This window comes from Labeo rohita, chromosome 11 (assembly GCF_022985175.1).
Source record: "Labeo rohita strain BAU-BD-2019 chromosome 11, IGBB_LRoh.1.0, whole genome shotgun sequence".
Taxonomy (NCBI): domain Eukaryota; kingdom Metazoa; phylum Chordata; class Actinopteri; order Cypriniformes; family Cyprinidae; genus Labeo; species Labeo rohita.
In genome coordinates this window covers 23,158,558-23,176,456 of record NC_066879.1, presented here as the reverse complement: position 1 = coordinate 23,176,456, position 17,899 = coordinate 23,158,558, and the positions used below count along the sequence as shown (strand labels likewise).

The window sequence follows — 17,899 nt, the reverse complement described above, 5'->3', positions numbered from 1 at the left end:
GATTGTGTCCCCATTAAATGTGAATATCTAATTGAAGTCGGTCACACCCACAGGATGTTGAATTGGAATGACAGGATGTACAATACTAAGAAATCAGTCATACAATCTGGATGTTAAGTTGTGACGTATTGAATACTGTTTCTTAGACCAAGTCTCCACTCCTTTGAGTGGAGTGTTTAGACCCAGAAACAGTGATGTGTGAGTTATTAGATTTAATAACCAGATTAAATTTCCTAAATCCAACATGTCCAAAACAATATATATACCCACACAAATTGAAGACAGGACTTTTTAATTTATTTAAAACTAAAAAGTTGCTAAATCATTGTCTTCAAGAGGGAGGCTGGCACAAACAGAGAATGTCTTTCTCCAAGATGTTTTAAAGCCTGCCTTTATTCTGGACGAGTGCACTAAGCAGTGAGCTGTAAATTACAGTATTCACTCTAGGTCACGACTCTTTCAAATACACTATTAGATTGCAGACTGATGGCTTTGTGACCTCATGATGCCACATTTCACCTGTACAATTCATGTCATTTCCTGGTTTTCTTTGTGTCGTGACCAAAGTGTGCTTTTCTAATTCCGTTTACCTGTCTGGAGATGCTGAAGGAGCTGTCTGAGAGTCTGACACTGTCTAGCTCCTCCCTGCTGTCCTTTACCGAGCGGCAATGATTGAGTGAACTGCCTGGCGATAGCTAAATGAATGAAGACGTGCCCTTTGCTTCCAGAAACTTCTCTAATTAACTGTGGCACTGACTTCTGCTTAGTGAAATGCAATAAAACAGGGCTGGGTCTTTGTGTGCCTCACTTTTGAAAAACTCTGGGATTGGTTTGAAATCGATTTATGAAGGTCAAAATGAGAGAATTACTAGAATCTGTTATTTGGATCCAAATAGATTTTCTTAATGTGGAAGAGGCTGTATATTGATGAAAAAGCACGAGAACATAAAAGCATGTAAATCTGTTGCAAATGTGCGACCGTTTATCTCGCTAGGAAATGACATCACGTGTTGAGTGCATGGTCGCCTCATCCCACCATATTAAACGGTGAAGACAACACAGGACAAAAGCAGTGGAGTCCATGAGCCAGCATGCTGATAGACTTCCCCCGTTCCCCACGCTGGTCTCTAATCTGCATGCAGACAACTTCTTTGTGGATATTTGGATGTCCTCACCATAGCAACAGAGCTGCAAAACCGCGCTGTACAACCTCTCATCAGACACAGTCGTGCCTAGGCATCGCACGGCACGCGGGAGCCAGACGAAAGGAAGATAAGAGGAGGAAAAAGAGAGCGGGGAAGAGGACACCGCCGCCTCGCACCTAATTCTCTGTGGGAATTCTCCTCATTAGGACCATGACAGCTCAGTTACAACAGCTCAGAAGTGCCAAGGGTCATGTTCACAGCCGCCGGTCGAGCAATCATTCCTGCGCTCGATGGAGGGATGCAAGAATTTCACTCTTTGCTCACCATGACCGAGCCTCTCTATGCTGAATCCATTTGTGTCCAACTGCCAGGATTCGATCAAGCGCGGGTTAATTGCGAGAGAGCGGCTGGAAGAGCCCCCCTCCTCTTCCACGCTGCCAATCTGTCCGTGCCTCTGATTTTCCACTCATTCTGCCTCTCTGTTCTCTGTTTACCTCTGTCTGCTGATTTCTCCACCCCTTTCCCTCAGTCTCTCATGCTTTCGCGCTCCCTCCCACAGCTCGCTATCTCTCCTCCCCTCGTGCCTTCAAAGCCAGCAGTCTGCTCGTCACTCCAGGACTGCTTGCTACATGATCTCTCGGAAAACAGCCTCCGCGTCTTGCTCGAGCCGCTCCATGTGCAAGCCTTAAGATTTCTTGCCCAGGACGGCAGGATGCTCCTGCGCTGGCACTGATTCCTCTATTTCTCTTCTCGATTTCCCCTTCCCCTCCCCTTTCCTAATCTCCTGCCCTCTGACCCTCATCCCTTTACCCCTGACCCTATTCCCTCTCTTCTCCCGCTCTTTCTTGACCATGTTGCCATGTGTCTACCGGCTCCAGCCTGTCCTTGTCTTGCTCTTCTTCACTTTGTTCAATCTAGGGGAAAACTGTCCAACAACCTGCCTTTGCCCAGACCCTCACACTGTGGACTGTAGTGGGCGCGGACTTACCCGTCTTCCGGACGAGATCCCCTTGGACGTGCGGAGGCTGCTCTTGGCGGACAACTGGATCCCACGGATTCCTTCGGATTTCCTCGTGCTCTACAGCGACCTGGTCTACCTGGACCTCCGCAACAACTCCCTCTCACACATCGAGCCGGGCACCCTTAGCACTTCTTCCAGGCTGGTTTTCCTGGACCTCGGTTGCAACAACCTGACCGAGATCCCCAAAGGGACTTTTGGGGAATCGAGGAGCTTAATTAAGTTGCGCTTGGGCAACAACCCGTATTTGAGCATGGTCAACGAAGATGCTTTCATGGGTCTTACCTCCTTGCGTGAACTAGAACTAGAACGCAATGCCCTGTCCGGGCTACAGGTGGGCGCCCTGAGCCAGCTGCCCTCCCTCAGGGTAGTACGGTTAGAGGGCAACCCTTGGGTGTGCAACTGCAACTTTGCCAACCTGTTCACCTGGCTGGTGGAAAACAATCACAAGCTTCCCAATGGTAAGTCTTGCACTGTTACATAAACGTGTGATTCTTTGCTATTTATATTACTCCAGATTAAACAAGGGACCTCTTCCTCTGATCTAAATTTAGCTCTCTCTCCCACCCCCACAATGACTACAAGGGATTTCCAGAGTAATGACAGATAAATGAGGACAGCGCAGAAACATTGCGCGACCCCTCTAAGTATGCAGCGATGCCCTTACCCTCGACAGGGCTCACGTTTTGCATTCCATATGGGAATGTGGTTTGTGATCGTTATGCATGCTATGCATGCTGAACACCTGCTTACTCCCGCCAGGCCAGTGTACTTGTGTGTGATATATCAGCTGGTTATGGACATGCTATTTATATGGGAACTTTCTTACTGCGATGCTGTTCATTGGGGTCACAGTGATGGAAAGAACCTGTTCATGCTGATCTGTGATTAGTTTGTGGTAGAGTTCACAGAGGTTAAAGGGATAGTACGCTTCAGAATACAAATTAGGTCATCATTTACTCAACTTCACATCTTTCCAAACCTGTATGCCTTTCTTTTCTCAATGGAATGTAAAAGAATGAGAATTTTAAAGAATGTCTCATCTTTATCTGTACAGTGGAAGTCAGTGGGGTCCAGTCTTATTTTAGACCCAAGTGACTTTCACATAATGGAAAAGAACAGTTAAACATTCTTCAAAACATCTTCTTTTATGAATGTGAGTAATGATGACAGAATTTAAATTTTTGGTATTTAATCTATGATGATCTGAGTACTGTATATTTATGAGTACCGTTGAGTAATACCATGTTTTTTCCACCATAAAAATTGTACCATAACAACACCACGATATATGAATATGGTAATCATTCAGTATCATAATCATATATCATAAACATAATACCCTCTCTGTACCATGGTATAGTCACAGTACTGCTTTGTAAGGGTAGTTCAATATAAAAAGCTGCTTGTTCTAGGATAGATGTTCACATAAAATCTCTAGTCTCAGACATAGTCATAAAAACAATTTGTGAGACAGAGAGAAAATGAAAGAGCATCATTCTCAGGGGAATGGTCACAATTAAAAAAAACAGCTTCTACAGAAATTCGTTCACTGTCTGATGAATAAATATCAGCGTTGTTCTGTTAAACAGTTAATGCTGTAGATAGGAGCTGGGGGATTTTCAGCATAGCAAATATTAAAAAGAAGCATTTTTACTTTGTGGATGCTTGTCTTTATATTTTCAAAAGTTAGTAAAGACATATTAGTGGTGCTTTATATATTTCTTACAAATAGTGTAGCTGAAATAAAATACAAAATAGATCACAAACATTCAGCCATCATCTATTTATGTTTCCACTAAAGTTGTGTTTCTGTTCAATATTATAGTAATGTAGCAAAGCAGCATAAACCCATAAATCAGACGGTGAATAAAATGATCTTATCTCCCTCCATCTATCAACATGCTAGATTATTCCTCAAGAGGACGTCGAGATTTACAACTTGAAATTGTATGTACTATCCTAGTCATCATTTCCCTGTGGATAAAATGGAAAATAGATAACTCTGCACAAACATTATATCTAATGGGCAAACACCATGCAGCCTCAGAGCTCCATTATGTGTCATTTAGCTGAGCTGCTAGCGTTGTTTGTTTACATATGAACATGACCTTACTTGAGTGCAAGGAGAAGTTAAGAGCAGCTTGTGGGGAGTAACCACACGATGGGTAGTAAAAGACAGCCCTTGTGGGTCTTGTGAAAAGTATAGTCTTTCATAAAACTTTCTGATGATTCAACCACAGTGAGCAGAAAATCATCTTAATTACCATATCACTAGGCCGCTTTCATTGCATTTGCATTTGCCATGCTAATGCACATTTTGATTCGGTCATTGAAAAGAAGTTTATGCACTGGGTAAAATATGAGATCCCTCAGTGGCTCGGACGAATAAATTTATCATGGGCTTTCAAAGTAGTCATTAGAGGGTCATAATGAATTGTATGAGAGAAGGGAGCCAAGCTCACATCAGCATCAGCGTCAGCAGCAGACGGGAAGCCAAAAGCAGAGCCAAGCCTCCGGCGTACCCGCCAACAGGCCCGCTGTAGATGCACTCTGAAATTGAGTTAGGAGCGCACATCTCACCTCATGTTTTCCACTTGTTTCTGCATCACTGGGCTCTTATGACTTGAGGAAGTCAGAGAGCAGCTGGTTATAACTACAACAGCCTAGAATGACCTTTGGAGCGGACATAAACAGATAACTGGGCTGTGCATGGACAGCAAGTCCTAACAGGCTATTTATCTATCTAAAGATGGACTTCACTTACATTGATATGATGAATGAGAGTATCAGACTAATTCATTCAGATTGAGTGACTGATGTGTTTTGATCTAATCAACTACTGCTGCAATTATTGATTTGAATACAGCAGATTATACTTGGTGCATTGCATTTCTAGTCGGAGATATGTGATAGCAATTCTCCAGAGAAAGAGAGTAGATTCTGTTCTGCCTCGAGGTTTAGGAGTTTTAAATCAAATAGACATTAGCTGCTCTCCTCATATCAGAGGAATGGTTTATTACCCTCTTGAACTCTATAGTTGAACCGCTCATCTCACCCGAGATGCTTTGTTTTGGTCAGAGACGCAGTTTGCGAATGCATATCTGCAGCATCAGAGCTCACCGTGGATTATCCTCTTAATGAGAAGATGGATTTCCCAGCAGCGGGAACTATCGGTTCTTCTATTTCTAGCTGCATGAGAAAAATGATAAGGGAAAGAAACTGTTGGATTAGAAGCAGAAAATATTACTGTAGATTATCCTCTCACCGTTCCTCTAGGCTATGTTACATCCTGCAATTCACGTTTGATCTGATCTCACTAAAATATCTCCCAAAGTTGAGTTATTCACTAGCATTTTTCTTAAATCATCTGCTGGTTTGGATTATGGTCATTTCTAGGTCATCAATTTGCTGAGAAATGCTGATAAATTATTGTAGCTATATAATACGGTGACGTACGGTGACGCATTGCTGCCACACACATATTAAAACAACATCTTTTCTCATAATAACGAGGTGTTTTCTCGTTAAAGCGACATAATTATCTTGTTAAAACAACATAATTATTTTGTTAAAACATATTTTTCTCGTAATAACAACATATTATGTTATTAATTATATTATATTATATTAAGGTTACATTATGTGAGCGAGCTAAGCAATTGTCCGCACTGCTGTCGCCACAGTCCTGACATAAAGCAGGATCTGCAGGAAAGATAATAAAAATACACTGTTTTTAATTCATTTTCAGTAATGGTTTTTATTGTAGCTGCATGTTTATTAGGATTAATCTCTAATCTGTCTATAATATAGTGCTATTTTACGGTGACGCATTGCTGCCACACACATATGATTTTTTTCACTCAATTATGTCGTAATAACGAGATCTTATGTCGTTTTAACATCTTTTCTCGTAATAACGACGTTTTCTTGTTAAAACAACATCTTTTCTCATAAAAACGAGATATGTTGTTAAACAACAATTATCTCATTGAAACGACAATTTTTTTCTCGTAATAACAACATATTATGTCATAAAAACGATATGTTTTCCCGCTATAGAAGATACGATTATACCAAGCGGCAACCTCCCGTTCTTTCTATTGAAACCAGCACAGAAGTGACTTAAACTGCAATTCATCAACTGGCCGCTAGAGACTAGCTTAAAAAGGGAGTCAATCCCATAGACTCCCTATGTTAAAATGCCCAACTTTACAGCAGAAAAAAAATATGTTTACAGCCTGGTACAAAAAGTGGTTTTGGTCTATATAGCTAATTTTGCCCTTCATGTCAACTGTGAGGAGGGTGAATTTTTTTTATACCTCATCCGTTTATATTATATTAAGCCTTAAAGTTTTGCATAATTTAGGGTGTGGCCACCTGAGTGACAGGTGGATCGCCACTGCTGTCACCACCGTTGTGTTAGGCGGGCGTGGTTTCAGCAACCAGCTCCACCCACGTCCCGCCTCTTTGCCCATTTTCGATTATCCAGGAGTGACGTGCAGTTTCTTGTTAAAGGGACATAATTATCTCCTTAAAACGACATAATTATTTAGTTAAAATGACATTTTTTTTTCTCGTAACAATAACATATTTTGTCATAAAAACTATATGTTTTTCCTGCTATAGAAGATATGATTATACATTATGTGTGCAAGCAAAAGCAATTGTCCGCACTGCTGTCACCACAGTCCTGAAATAAAGCAGGATCTGCAGGAGGGATACACTGTTTTAAATACATTTTTTGTAATGTTTTTTATTATAGGTGCATATTTATTAGGATTAATCTCTAATCTGTCTACAATATAATGCTATCGAATAACTGCAAGCATTATTTTAGATGATTTATGATGATGGCTTGGAATATTTCTTTATTTTATTGACTTAATTTTAATGTAACAACAGATCGAAATATTAACAAAAAGAAATAAAGAGAAATGACAAACAGTTTAATTTTATTATTATTAGGGCATATTATTATTATTAATATATTAGGCCTATTACTATTGTTGTTGTTTAGCTTATTATTATTATTAATAATTAATAAAACAATAAAATTATGATGATAATAATAATAATAATATGCTAATATCATTCATATCCTCTGTGTCTGAATAAAGTTATTGGATAGCATTATATTGACATATTGGAAACTAATAAACATGCAGCTACAATAAAAACCATTAGATGAAAATACATTTAAAACAGTGTTTTTTATTAGATAATTATATTGTCGTCTTAAAGAGATAATTATGTCGTTTTAACGGTTTAGCAAAAAAAGATGTTGTTAAAACGACATAAGATCTCATTATTACAATATAATTGAGTGGAAAAAATAATATGTGTGTGGCAGCAATGCGTCACTGCGTTCACCCCAAAATTTAAATTCTGTCATTAATTACTCACCAAAATGTCGTACTAAAATCGTAAGACCTTTGTTCATCTTCAGAACACAAATTAAGATATTTTTGATGAAATCCAAGATCTTTCTGACCCTGCGTAGACAGCTGACACATTCAAGCACCAAAAAAGGTTGTAAGAACATCATTAAAATAGTTCATGTGACATCAGTGGTTCGACCATCATTTTATGAAGCTATGAGAATACTTTTTTTGCACAAAAAAACCCAAACATAACGACTTTAGTAACGGTTTCTTCTGCGTCAGCATACTATCACTGGCCTATCGAAACTTCTAGAGCTGCTGAATATAGACATTATAATCCATCAAAGGTCAATTGATATGTATATGTTTAAAATTGGTTTTGATAATGGGCTTTGGACCGTTTTATTCTCAGCCTTTTTGGCATTGCACATTCATGTTTCAGATTCAATTATGTACCACATGCAAACTGATTTGTTCAGATGAAATGTTAAGTACACACTTAGGTTCAGTAGCATATGTGATTTGTATGTGTGTGTTCAATACATAAGTATGTGAGATCACTATGTTTGACAGATAGAAACTTGATATGGAAAATGACGGTGTCTGCGTAGATAATCCTCTGAGCATCAACAATCAGAATAAATGAGAGGCCATTACAGTCAATCACTGCCAAGTCTGGTTTATATCACCAAAGACCAAATCGCTTGAGCTAATGGTCTGTATTCTTCACTACAGCAGTTGCAGCATTAAAATATTATCCATGTATTATATAATATTAAAAATGTGTAATTATCATCTACTATATAGATAGATAGATAGATAGATAAATGGCTTTGCTATTGAAGTTGTTTATTTTACGCTTATCGTGGCTGGTGTGCAGACTTGCTGTGTGCTTGTTTGTGCTGGTGCTCTCTTTCACACATTTTGATTTCCCTTGTGCCCATGTGATCATATGCCCTGAGCACAGACTAGGCAGCCTGGCAGAGTGGGCTGCACTTTATAATGGCTGATGTAATGATATAATGGATGGATGGGCTCTTTACTGTGTGACCTTTGAACTATGTCTGGTGGATAAAGGCAAAAAGCTTGTCAGGTTGTCTTTTATCAGATGGATAAATACATATGTGGTGAAATTAAATATATGGTGAATCCGATCAAAAAGCGAGCAGGTGTTATCCACTCACCTTGAACCTTGTCAAAATTATGGAAGCCCATTTCTGCCACTGAATAAAAATAAGTAAATAAGTAAAGTTTGAATTGCATTTCAATCCCGCAATCCCAGTTTTTGTCTCGTAATTTAAATTTTATATCTCACAATTCTGACCAGAGGCATCATGCCCACTGAAAGTAAAGGGGGGGGCACATGCCCCCTCAGATTTTTTAACCAGGTGGATTTTGAATGCATCTTCCAAAAGACAAAAAATAGCCGAATAATATTTTTATATTTGATACAATCACACCGGCGTTATTAGAACGTTCAGTGCGTGTGGCACTTCATTTCAGCTGCTAAATACAAATCTACTTATGCTAGCTGGCGCTGAGCCAAAGACAGGCCCGTTTCCATAGCGCTGCACAGTATAACTAAACTCACACGATTCTGTTGAGCTTTTGAATGCAGTGACCAAACAGAAGTGTTCAGATTAGTCATCAAAGAAGCAGAAACACCACTGTTTTGTTCACTATAGCTCGCTGACTGAATTCTCTGGTGAATAATAATATTGCGAATAAAAAAGAAAAAAATAAATAAATAAACGATAAGCCTATACCAGTTACCACCCCCCCCCCACCTTGCCCCCTCAAACATAATGAGTGCATGATGCCCCTGACTTTATACTGTAACTTGCAAGTACAATTCTGAGAAAAAAGTCAGAATTTTGAGTTTATATCATGTGATTCTAACTTTAGAACTCAGAATTGTGAGTTTGCAAGTTTGTCACACAATACTGACTTTTTTCAGAATTTAAACTTTTTTTTTCTCAGAATTGTGAGTTTCAGCCTTGCAATTCTGAGATTTTCTTGCAGTTTCAAGTTTATATTAAGCAGTTCTGAGAAAAAAAAAATAGAATTTCGAGTTTATATCTCGCAATTCTGACTTTATAACTGGCAATTGACTATAATTTGTAATTTCGAGTTTATATCACACAATTCTGACTTTAGAACTTGCAATTGACTATAACTCTCAATTTCAAGTTAATATTACACAATTCTGACTTTATAACTCTCAATTTCAAGTTTATATCACACAATTCTGACTTTATAACTCACAATTTCGAGTTTATATCATGTGATTCTGACTTTATACTTCAAAATTGTGAGTTTATATCTCATAATTCTGAAAAAAAAATTGCACGTTTGTCACACAATTCCGACTTTTTTCAGAATGTAAACTTTTTTTCTCAGAATTGCGAGTTCCAACCTTGCAATTCTGAGTTTTTGTTGCAGTTTTAAGTTTATATTAAGCAATTCTGAGAAAAACAAATTAGAATTTCAAGTTTATATCTCGTAATTCTGACTTTATAACTGGCAATTGACTATAATTCGTAATTTCGAGTTTATATCACAAAATTCCTACTTTAGAACTTGCAATTGACCATAACTCTCAATTTCAAGTTTATATCTCATAATTCTGAAAAAAATTGCAAGTTTGTCACACAATTCTAACTTTTCTCAGAATCACAAGTTTTTCTTGCAGTTTCAAGTTTATAACGCGCAATTTCGAGTTTGTATCATGCAATTTTGACTATAACTCACAATTGACTATCACTCACAATTTCGAGTTTATATCACAATTCTGACTTTAGAACTTGCAACTGACTTTATAACTCATCATTTCAAGGTAATATCACGCAATTCTGACTGTATAGCTCGTAATTTCAAGTTTATCTCACAATTCTGATTTTATAACTTGCAATTTTGAGTTTATATCACACAATTCTGACTTTATAACTCGCAGTTTTGAGTTTATAGCAAACAATTTTGACTTTATAACTCATAACTGATTTTATAACTTGCACTTTTGAGTTTTTAATCTCGGAATTCTGAGAAAAAAATCAGAATTGTGAGATTAAAAGTCGCAATTACCTTTTTTTATTTTTTATTCAGTGGCGGAAACAGGCTTTCATACAAAATACATTTTTTAACTTGACAAATTGTATATAATATATACATCTCAATCATAGCTGACAGAGATATAATAATAATAATAATAATAATAATAATAATAATAAGTGTGTTTATAAAGTAATTGTGCATTATTGTTGTATGCCTTATTAATATGTAATCATCACTTATTCTCAACATTTCTTCACATTTCTCCTTGGCTAGACAAAATTGTCCCCCATTCTCCCCCATCTCAGGAATCTGTGTTTGCTTTTATTGCTTGTGAGAACTTGAACTCCCTGTTTAGTTTCACCTTGTGAATTACCTGTGAAAATGTTGTTAAACATGAGAATGATTTTAAGAAAATAACTTGACTCTTTCCTCACAAAGTGTCCTCAGGGGAGGATGTGCTCAGTGGACTTTCTCAGTCTAGCAGCAGCCTCTTCCATGAATCTTTTACGAGGGAAACAAGTGTAAACATGATCCACTGCTGTCATCACTGCTCATGGTTAAGACAGAACAAAGCACATCTATAATTAACATCACCTGTGGCCTCAGACTGCCCTGACCAACATAACAGGAGCCTGAGGGGACTCGTTTTAACTGATTTACAACCAGCTCTTTCCACCCAAGACGTGTTAACTAAAACCTTATGAACTGACCTTAGTTTGAGATGAACATGTCATTAAACACAAATATATATTTTGGCCACTTTGAAAAAAGCAACATACAGTTTAGTCAACGTAAACATTTTATCAGTATGTTCCCTGGGAACTGAGCCCATGACCCAAGGCTTATTGGCTCAGTCAGTGTTGTATAACAAACCTCTTGAATAAAATACTCATATGACTTCAATTTTCATTAGCTTTCTATGAGGTCTAGTCTATATAATATGACAGCCTGTTTCTGCCACCGAATAAGAAATAAAAAAGGTTATTGTGACTTTTATTTTACAAATCTGACTTTTTTTCACAGCACTGCGTGATACAAACTTGCAATTCTGAGATATAAACTCACTTTTTCTTAAAATTGTGAGATATATAAACTCGCAATTGTGTGTTATAAAGTCAGAATTGTGAGATATAAACTTACAATTCTGAAAAAAAAAATTATATCGCAGTTCTGACTTTATTTCTCAAAATTCGACTTTATGGCTCAGAATCGTGACTTCTTGCAGTTCTGACTTTATAACTTGCAATTCTGAGAAAAAAAGTCAAAATTGTTGGTTTATATTTTGCAGTTCTGATTTTATTTTTCACAATTACGACTTGTCACAATTCAGACTTTCTTAGAATTGTGTGATGTAAACTCACAATTGCAAGAAATAAAGTCAGAATTGCAAGATAAAAATTCGCAATTCTTGCATTTTTCTCACAAATGCGAGTTTATATCTTGCAATTCTGTTTATATCTTTATAAAATGCACATTTTTCCTCACATTTCTGTTTTTTCTCCAAATTGAGGTATAAACTCGCAATTGCATGTTATATAGTCAGAATTGCGATATATAAACTTATCAGAAAAAGTCAGAATTGTGAATTTATATCTCAAAACTACAAGTTTATGTCATGCCATTGTAAGAAAAAAGTAACAATTTTGAGATATAAACTTGAAATTCTGAGAAGAAAGTCAGAATGGTGAGTTTATATCTCATAGTTCTGATTTTATTTCTCAAAATTACGACTTTATTTCTCAGAATTGCGACTTCTCAAAATTCTGACTTTTTTTCTCAGAATTGCATGATATAAACTTACAATTGCAAGAAACAAAGTCAGAATTGCAAGATAAAAACTCACAATTTTGGCTTTTTTTCTCACAAATGTGAGTTTATATCTCGCAATTCTGACTTTTCTAGCAGTTGCGAGTTTATATCTTGCAATTATGGCTTTTTTTCTCACAATTCTTACTTTTTTTTTTGCTCCAAATTGAGGTATAAACTCATAACTGCATGTTATAAAGTCATAATTGCAATTTTGAGATATAAACTTGAAATTCTGTAAAAAAAAAAAAGTCAGAATTGCGAGTTTATATCTCATAGTTCAGATTTTATTTCTCAAAATTGTGACTTTATTTCTCAGAACTGCAAGATATAAACTCACAGTTGTGAGAAATAGTCAGAATTAAAGATAAAAAACTTACAGTTCTGACTTTTTTTTTTTTTTTAAATTGTAATATAAATTTTTGAGAAAAAAAGAATTTAGAATTTATTTCTCAAATTTCTGACTATAACTTGCAATTGTGAGTTTATATCACACAATTCTGGGGGTAAAAGAAAAAAGTCAGAATTTCGAGATATAAACTTGCAATTCTGAGAAAAAAGTAATAATTTTGAGTTTATATCTTGGAGTTGACTTTTGACTATTTCTCAGAAGTGCTACTATTTCTCAGAACTGCAACTTTATAACTCTCACTTGTGAGTTTATAACACATAATTCTGACTTTATTTCTTAGAACTGCAAGTTTATATCACAATTCTTCCTTTGTAACTCACAATTGTGAGTTTATATCTCACAATTCTGAGAAAATTCAAAATTGCAAGATGTAAACTTGCAATTGCAAGAAAAAATGTCAGAATTGTGAGATAAAAAGTTGCAATTACCTTATTTTTGTATTCAGTGGCGGAAATGGGCTTCCATAATATACTATACTGTCTATATGACCTAACTAAACAGCATATATCCTCATTATGTAATAGAGATGAAATAAATCCTTAGCTCATAGTGTGTTTTCAGATGCATGCGGTATGTTCTTCCCCCACTTTGGTTGTAATAAACACTGGATCCAGTCTGCTGTGTGGCTGCTGGCATGTTTCCGTAAGTGCGATAGCGTGTATTTTTTGCGTGCTTAAAATAATCTACCGTATGGTCTGCAAATGGCATCCAGAGTATGTCTAATCGCACCACTGAGAGCAATCCCATGTGTCTCTGACATCACCAAATCCCCCGTATGAGGGAAACCCCTCCTGATTAGAATGAGTCACGCACCGCTCTTGCTGACACAGGACTGAGAGCTTCTTTACTATAATATGCGTCTCTGGCTTGCAATTTCACTACCTCCCCTTGACCTTCCTGTGAGCTCCATATTTTACACTGATTTTGTTTAAATGCAAATACATGCAGTATTTTCAGAGCTCAATCAAACAGCTCATACTTGTACCCTCGAAGAGAGCCCTCGAGTACCTTTTCAATGTATTACAAGGTAGAGAGCAAAGCTAGAGTTAAGCTGAGGTCAGGCAAGGTTGTCAATACGCTGAAATGCACACCGGCTATTCATGCGTCTGCAGTCAATGGCCTGAATGGAGTTAGAGATGGGGACGATGCCAGACTCCAATATCATGCTCACGTCGGCCAGGTAAATCAATCACTGGCAAGAGAGTGTGTTACACTGGAGCATTCATTCCTCTTACCAGACGCTAATTTTGAATGTAATCCATCAAGTGCCAACATCACCTTGACGACACCTGAGCCGCTTTGAATTGTGAGCTCATCACAGTTCCTAATATACTGAATGGTGCATAGTTCACTGTAGATGGGGAAGAAGTAAATGATGATGAATTAGGGAATTTCACTGTGTATATACATACGATAAGTAACTATGTGACATTAATCCTCTAATTCATGATTGACAATAAGACATGGATTTGGAGAGGAAGAATTTTGGCCCTCTACAAGTCCTTTAGAATGAGATTTGATAAAGGATAACAGTGTGATCTTCTCTATGGTTCATAAAGGCCTGCTGTACTGACAATTGAAAGTGGTGCATTATCAAATTTGAAACAACACCGCTAAGGTGTATAACAGGGTCATATTAAATGTTAAAACTGACAGAATCAGGCTTACTCCCTGTAGCAAAAACTTATTTAGGTTGAAAGGTCAGAGAAAATCTGTGTGATTAATCTCAGCTATCCCGAACGCATGTTAGACAGAAGACTATCTTTTGACACTCACGAGAGAGAGCCTGACACCGTCTAGGCACAGCTTGTCTCTGATCTTCTCATTAAAAGCGAGCGAGTGTGATCGTTTTCCTCTGGGCCTCTTAGCGCTATTCGGGAATCTGACCGGTTTGAGTGTTCACAGCTCTGCTTTCACAGCCCAGGGTGTGAAAAGACCTAATCTATTTTATTACACGCTTTGCCGTGTTAACGTGTACTTGAAGTAAAAAAGTATCATTCAGCCTGTAATACACAGTTTTATGTTCTATAGCTCCTCTAACAAGTCACTGATCTGTGGCAGAATAAACAAAGAAACATTATGTTTTGCAAATTTCATAATATTGTTAAAAACAAAGTTTCATGGATCACATTTATTTGAACTGTACTTTTAAAATATTAAAAAATATTAAACATTTCCTTGCAATCATTTTTATTTATTTATTTTTGTTTGTGTGTGTGTGTGTGTGTGACCCTGGGCCACAAAACCAGTCATAAGGGTCATTTTTGGAAACTGAGATTTACACATCATCTAAACACATCATACACATCATAAATAAGCTTCGCATTGATGTATGGTTTGTTACAATATGACAATATTTGGCCCAGATACAACTATTTGAACATCTGGATTCTGAGGGTGCAAAGAAATGAAAATACTGAGAAAATTGCCTTAAAAGTTGTCTGAATGAAGTTCGTAGGAATGCATATTACTAATCAAAAATTAAGTTTTGATATATTTATGGTAGAAAATTTACAAAATATCTTTGTGGAATAAAATCTTAATATTCTAATGATTTTTGGCATAAAAGAAAAATAGATAGACCAAATGTATTTTTTGCTATTGCTACAAATATACCCGTGCTGCTTATGACTGGTTTTGTGGTCCAGGGTCATCAGGGGCCAACCATTGGGCTAAGCGGGGCTGAAGCCCCGGGGCCCGAGCAAGCTGGTGATGGTGTGAAAGTTGCAGAATAGCAAGTGGACTGGGCACATGAAGCAGATAAAAACACAGCGTCATCGTTCCCACAGATTTTAGGTTAGTTTGATTATAAACTTGCTGGATGTATTAGCCTATTGCTTTTTGTGTTTGAACAACATAGCTATATTTGCTTATGGGTTGAGAGATAACCTGGTAGAAATATCTAAATCATTTTGCGTGTCATGATGTAGGCTAAGCTTTTCATTTAAATGCACTTTAAGCATTGTGGTTTAAGCAACACTAACAAATGTAATTGTTCAAGGACATTAAGCAGCAAGGCAGAATTAATTTTGGCAAATGCGCGCTTTAAAACGATTTCAGTCTGATACGCATAGCGCGCACCTGCTCGTAAAGCGCCTGACTAAACTTGAGTTATTTTTTTAACGTTCAAATACACAGTTACGTGTTAAAATCCATGTCTACTTGTCAACACAGTCATTTGTGTCTTAAAAATTAACATAGTTAAAGATAAAGCATGTAGTAGTAGGCTATATGAGATCTTGTCATTATATAAGATTTTAAAGGGATAGTTCAGCCAAAAATAAAAATACTGTCATCATCAAGTTGCTCTAAACCTGTATGAATTTCTTTGTTCTCCTCAACATTTCTTTTCCCCAGTAGTGTTTTTTTACATACTATGAAAGGGGGTCCAGCAACTGTTTGTTTAGCAGTATTGTTCCAACTATATTTTTTTTGCATTCAACAGCAGAAGGAAACTCATACAGTTTTAGAAGAACAACAGAATTTGTGTGAACTATTCCTATAAAGCAGCCTAGATGCTGTTACCATGTGTCAAACATTAGAAATGAATCACGTTTTTTTTCCTTCTCTTGTAAGTTGTGACTGTTTACTTGTCTTCAGTAAGTTTGTTTTTATTAGGCTAGTTTTTTTGTTTGTTTGTTTGTTTATATTGAACTTGGTAGAAAGAATTATGAAATTTCAATGCTAAAATTTTGATAGGATAAAAATGCTATTTATATATATCATTATTGTGTTGGGGGGCCCTGCAGTAAGTCATAGCCCCGGGGGCCCAGTGAGGTCTTGAGGGTCACATATATATACTTTAATTTTCTAATTGCTCTTACTTATGCTTTGATGTAACATGATTATGTAAACTACCGTTTTAAAGTTTGGGGTCAGTAAAAGTTTTCGTTTTTAATAAATTAATATTTTCATTTAGCGAAGATGCATTAAATTGATCAAATGCGACAGTAATTATGGAGGCCCATTTACACCACTGAATAAAAAAAAAATGTAAAAATGTTATTGCGGCTTTTTATCTTAATATTCAGACTTTTTTTCTCAGAAATACGTATTAAAAACTCACAATTCTGACTTTTTCTTAGAATTGTGAGATATAAACTCATAATTCTGACTTTTTTCTCAGAATTGTGATATAAACTTGCAATTGTGAATTAGAAAGTCAGAATTGCATGATATAAACTTATAATTCTGAATTTTTTCCTCAGAATTGTTATATAAACTCGCAATTGTGAATTTAAAAAAAAGTCAGAATTGTGTGATATATTGTGTGAGATAAAAACTCACAATTCTGACTTTTTTCTTACAATTCTGACATTTTCTCAGAATTGAGATATAAACTCAAAATTGCAAATTATAAGGTCCAATTTTTAGAGGTCAGAATTGTGAGACAAAAAGTTGCAATGATGTATTTTTTTATTCAGGTGCAGAAACGGGCTTCCATAAATTAATGTTAAAAAAAATTGGATCACGGTTTCCACAAAACTATTAAACAGCACAACTCTTTTCATCACTGATAATAATAATAATAATAAATGTTTTTTTAAGCAGCAGATACATATTAAAATATTTTAACATATTAAAATTATTTCTGAAGGATCATGTGACACTTTTACTGCATTTTTAATCAAATAAATGCAGTCTTGGCAAACATAAGAATCTCTTTTAATAGCATTACAACTAAACACTTTATTCAAAACATTTTTCATTGCACATTTTTGCCAGCTCTGTGACTGTCAACAAGCTAAGCAATATTTTATTTTAAGAAAAGTATATTAAACATTTTGCAGTTTACCGAAAATGTATTAAAGTACTGTTATTACAAAACATATAAACCTATATAAACCTGCATGTAGTATTTTTCACCGCAAACGCTTTGCCTTCAAAAGGACTCATTCTTCCCCTTTAAATGTTATAAAACTCAAACACTCCCCTTTAAGAGCTCTGAATAATATTAGCTGCTCCACTTTTCAGCTTACTTTTTTATGGTAGGGGAACATACTGACACCTCAGTATCAATCAGAGCATCCTTAGTAGAGCAGTTCCTTTAAATAAACTTGAAATTTAACTTTGTATTCACAAA

The 17,899-nt window shown here is 36.3% G+C and overlaps 1 protein-coding gene across 1 annotated transcript in view; it reads left to right on the top strand.

The window, feature by feature from the left end:
• Nucleotides 1–783: 783 nt before the first annotated feature.
• Nucleotides 784–17,899, top strand: part of lrrc38b (leucine rich repeat containing 38b) — a 29,096-nt gene continuing 11,980 nt past the window's right edge. Inside the window, exon 1 of the mRNA XM_051122277.1 lies at nt 784–2,624. Within this exon, the coding sequence (XP_050978234.1) occupies nt 1,997–2,624 (628 nt within the window). The 5' untranslated portion in view covers nt 784–1,996. The remainder of the gene's footprint in view (nt 2,625–17,899) is intronic.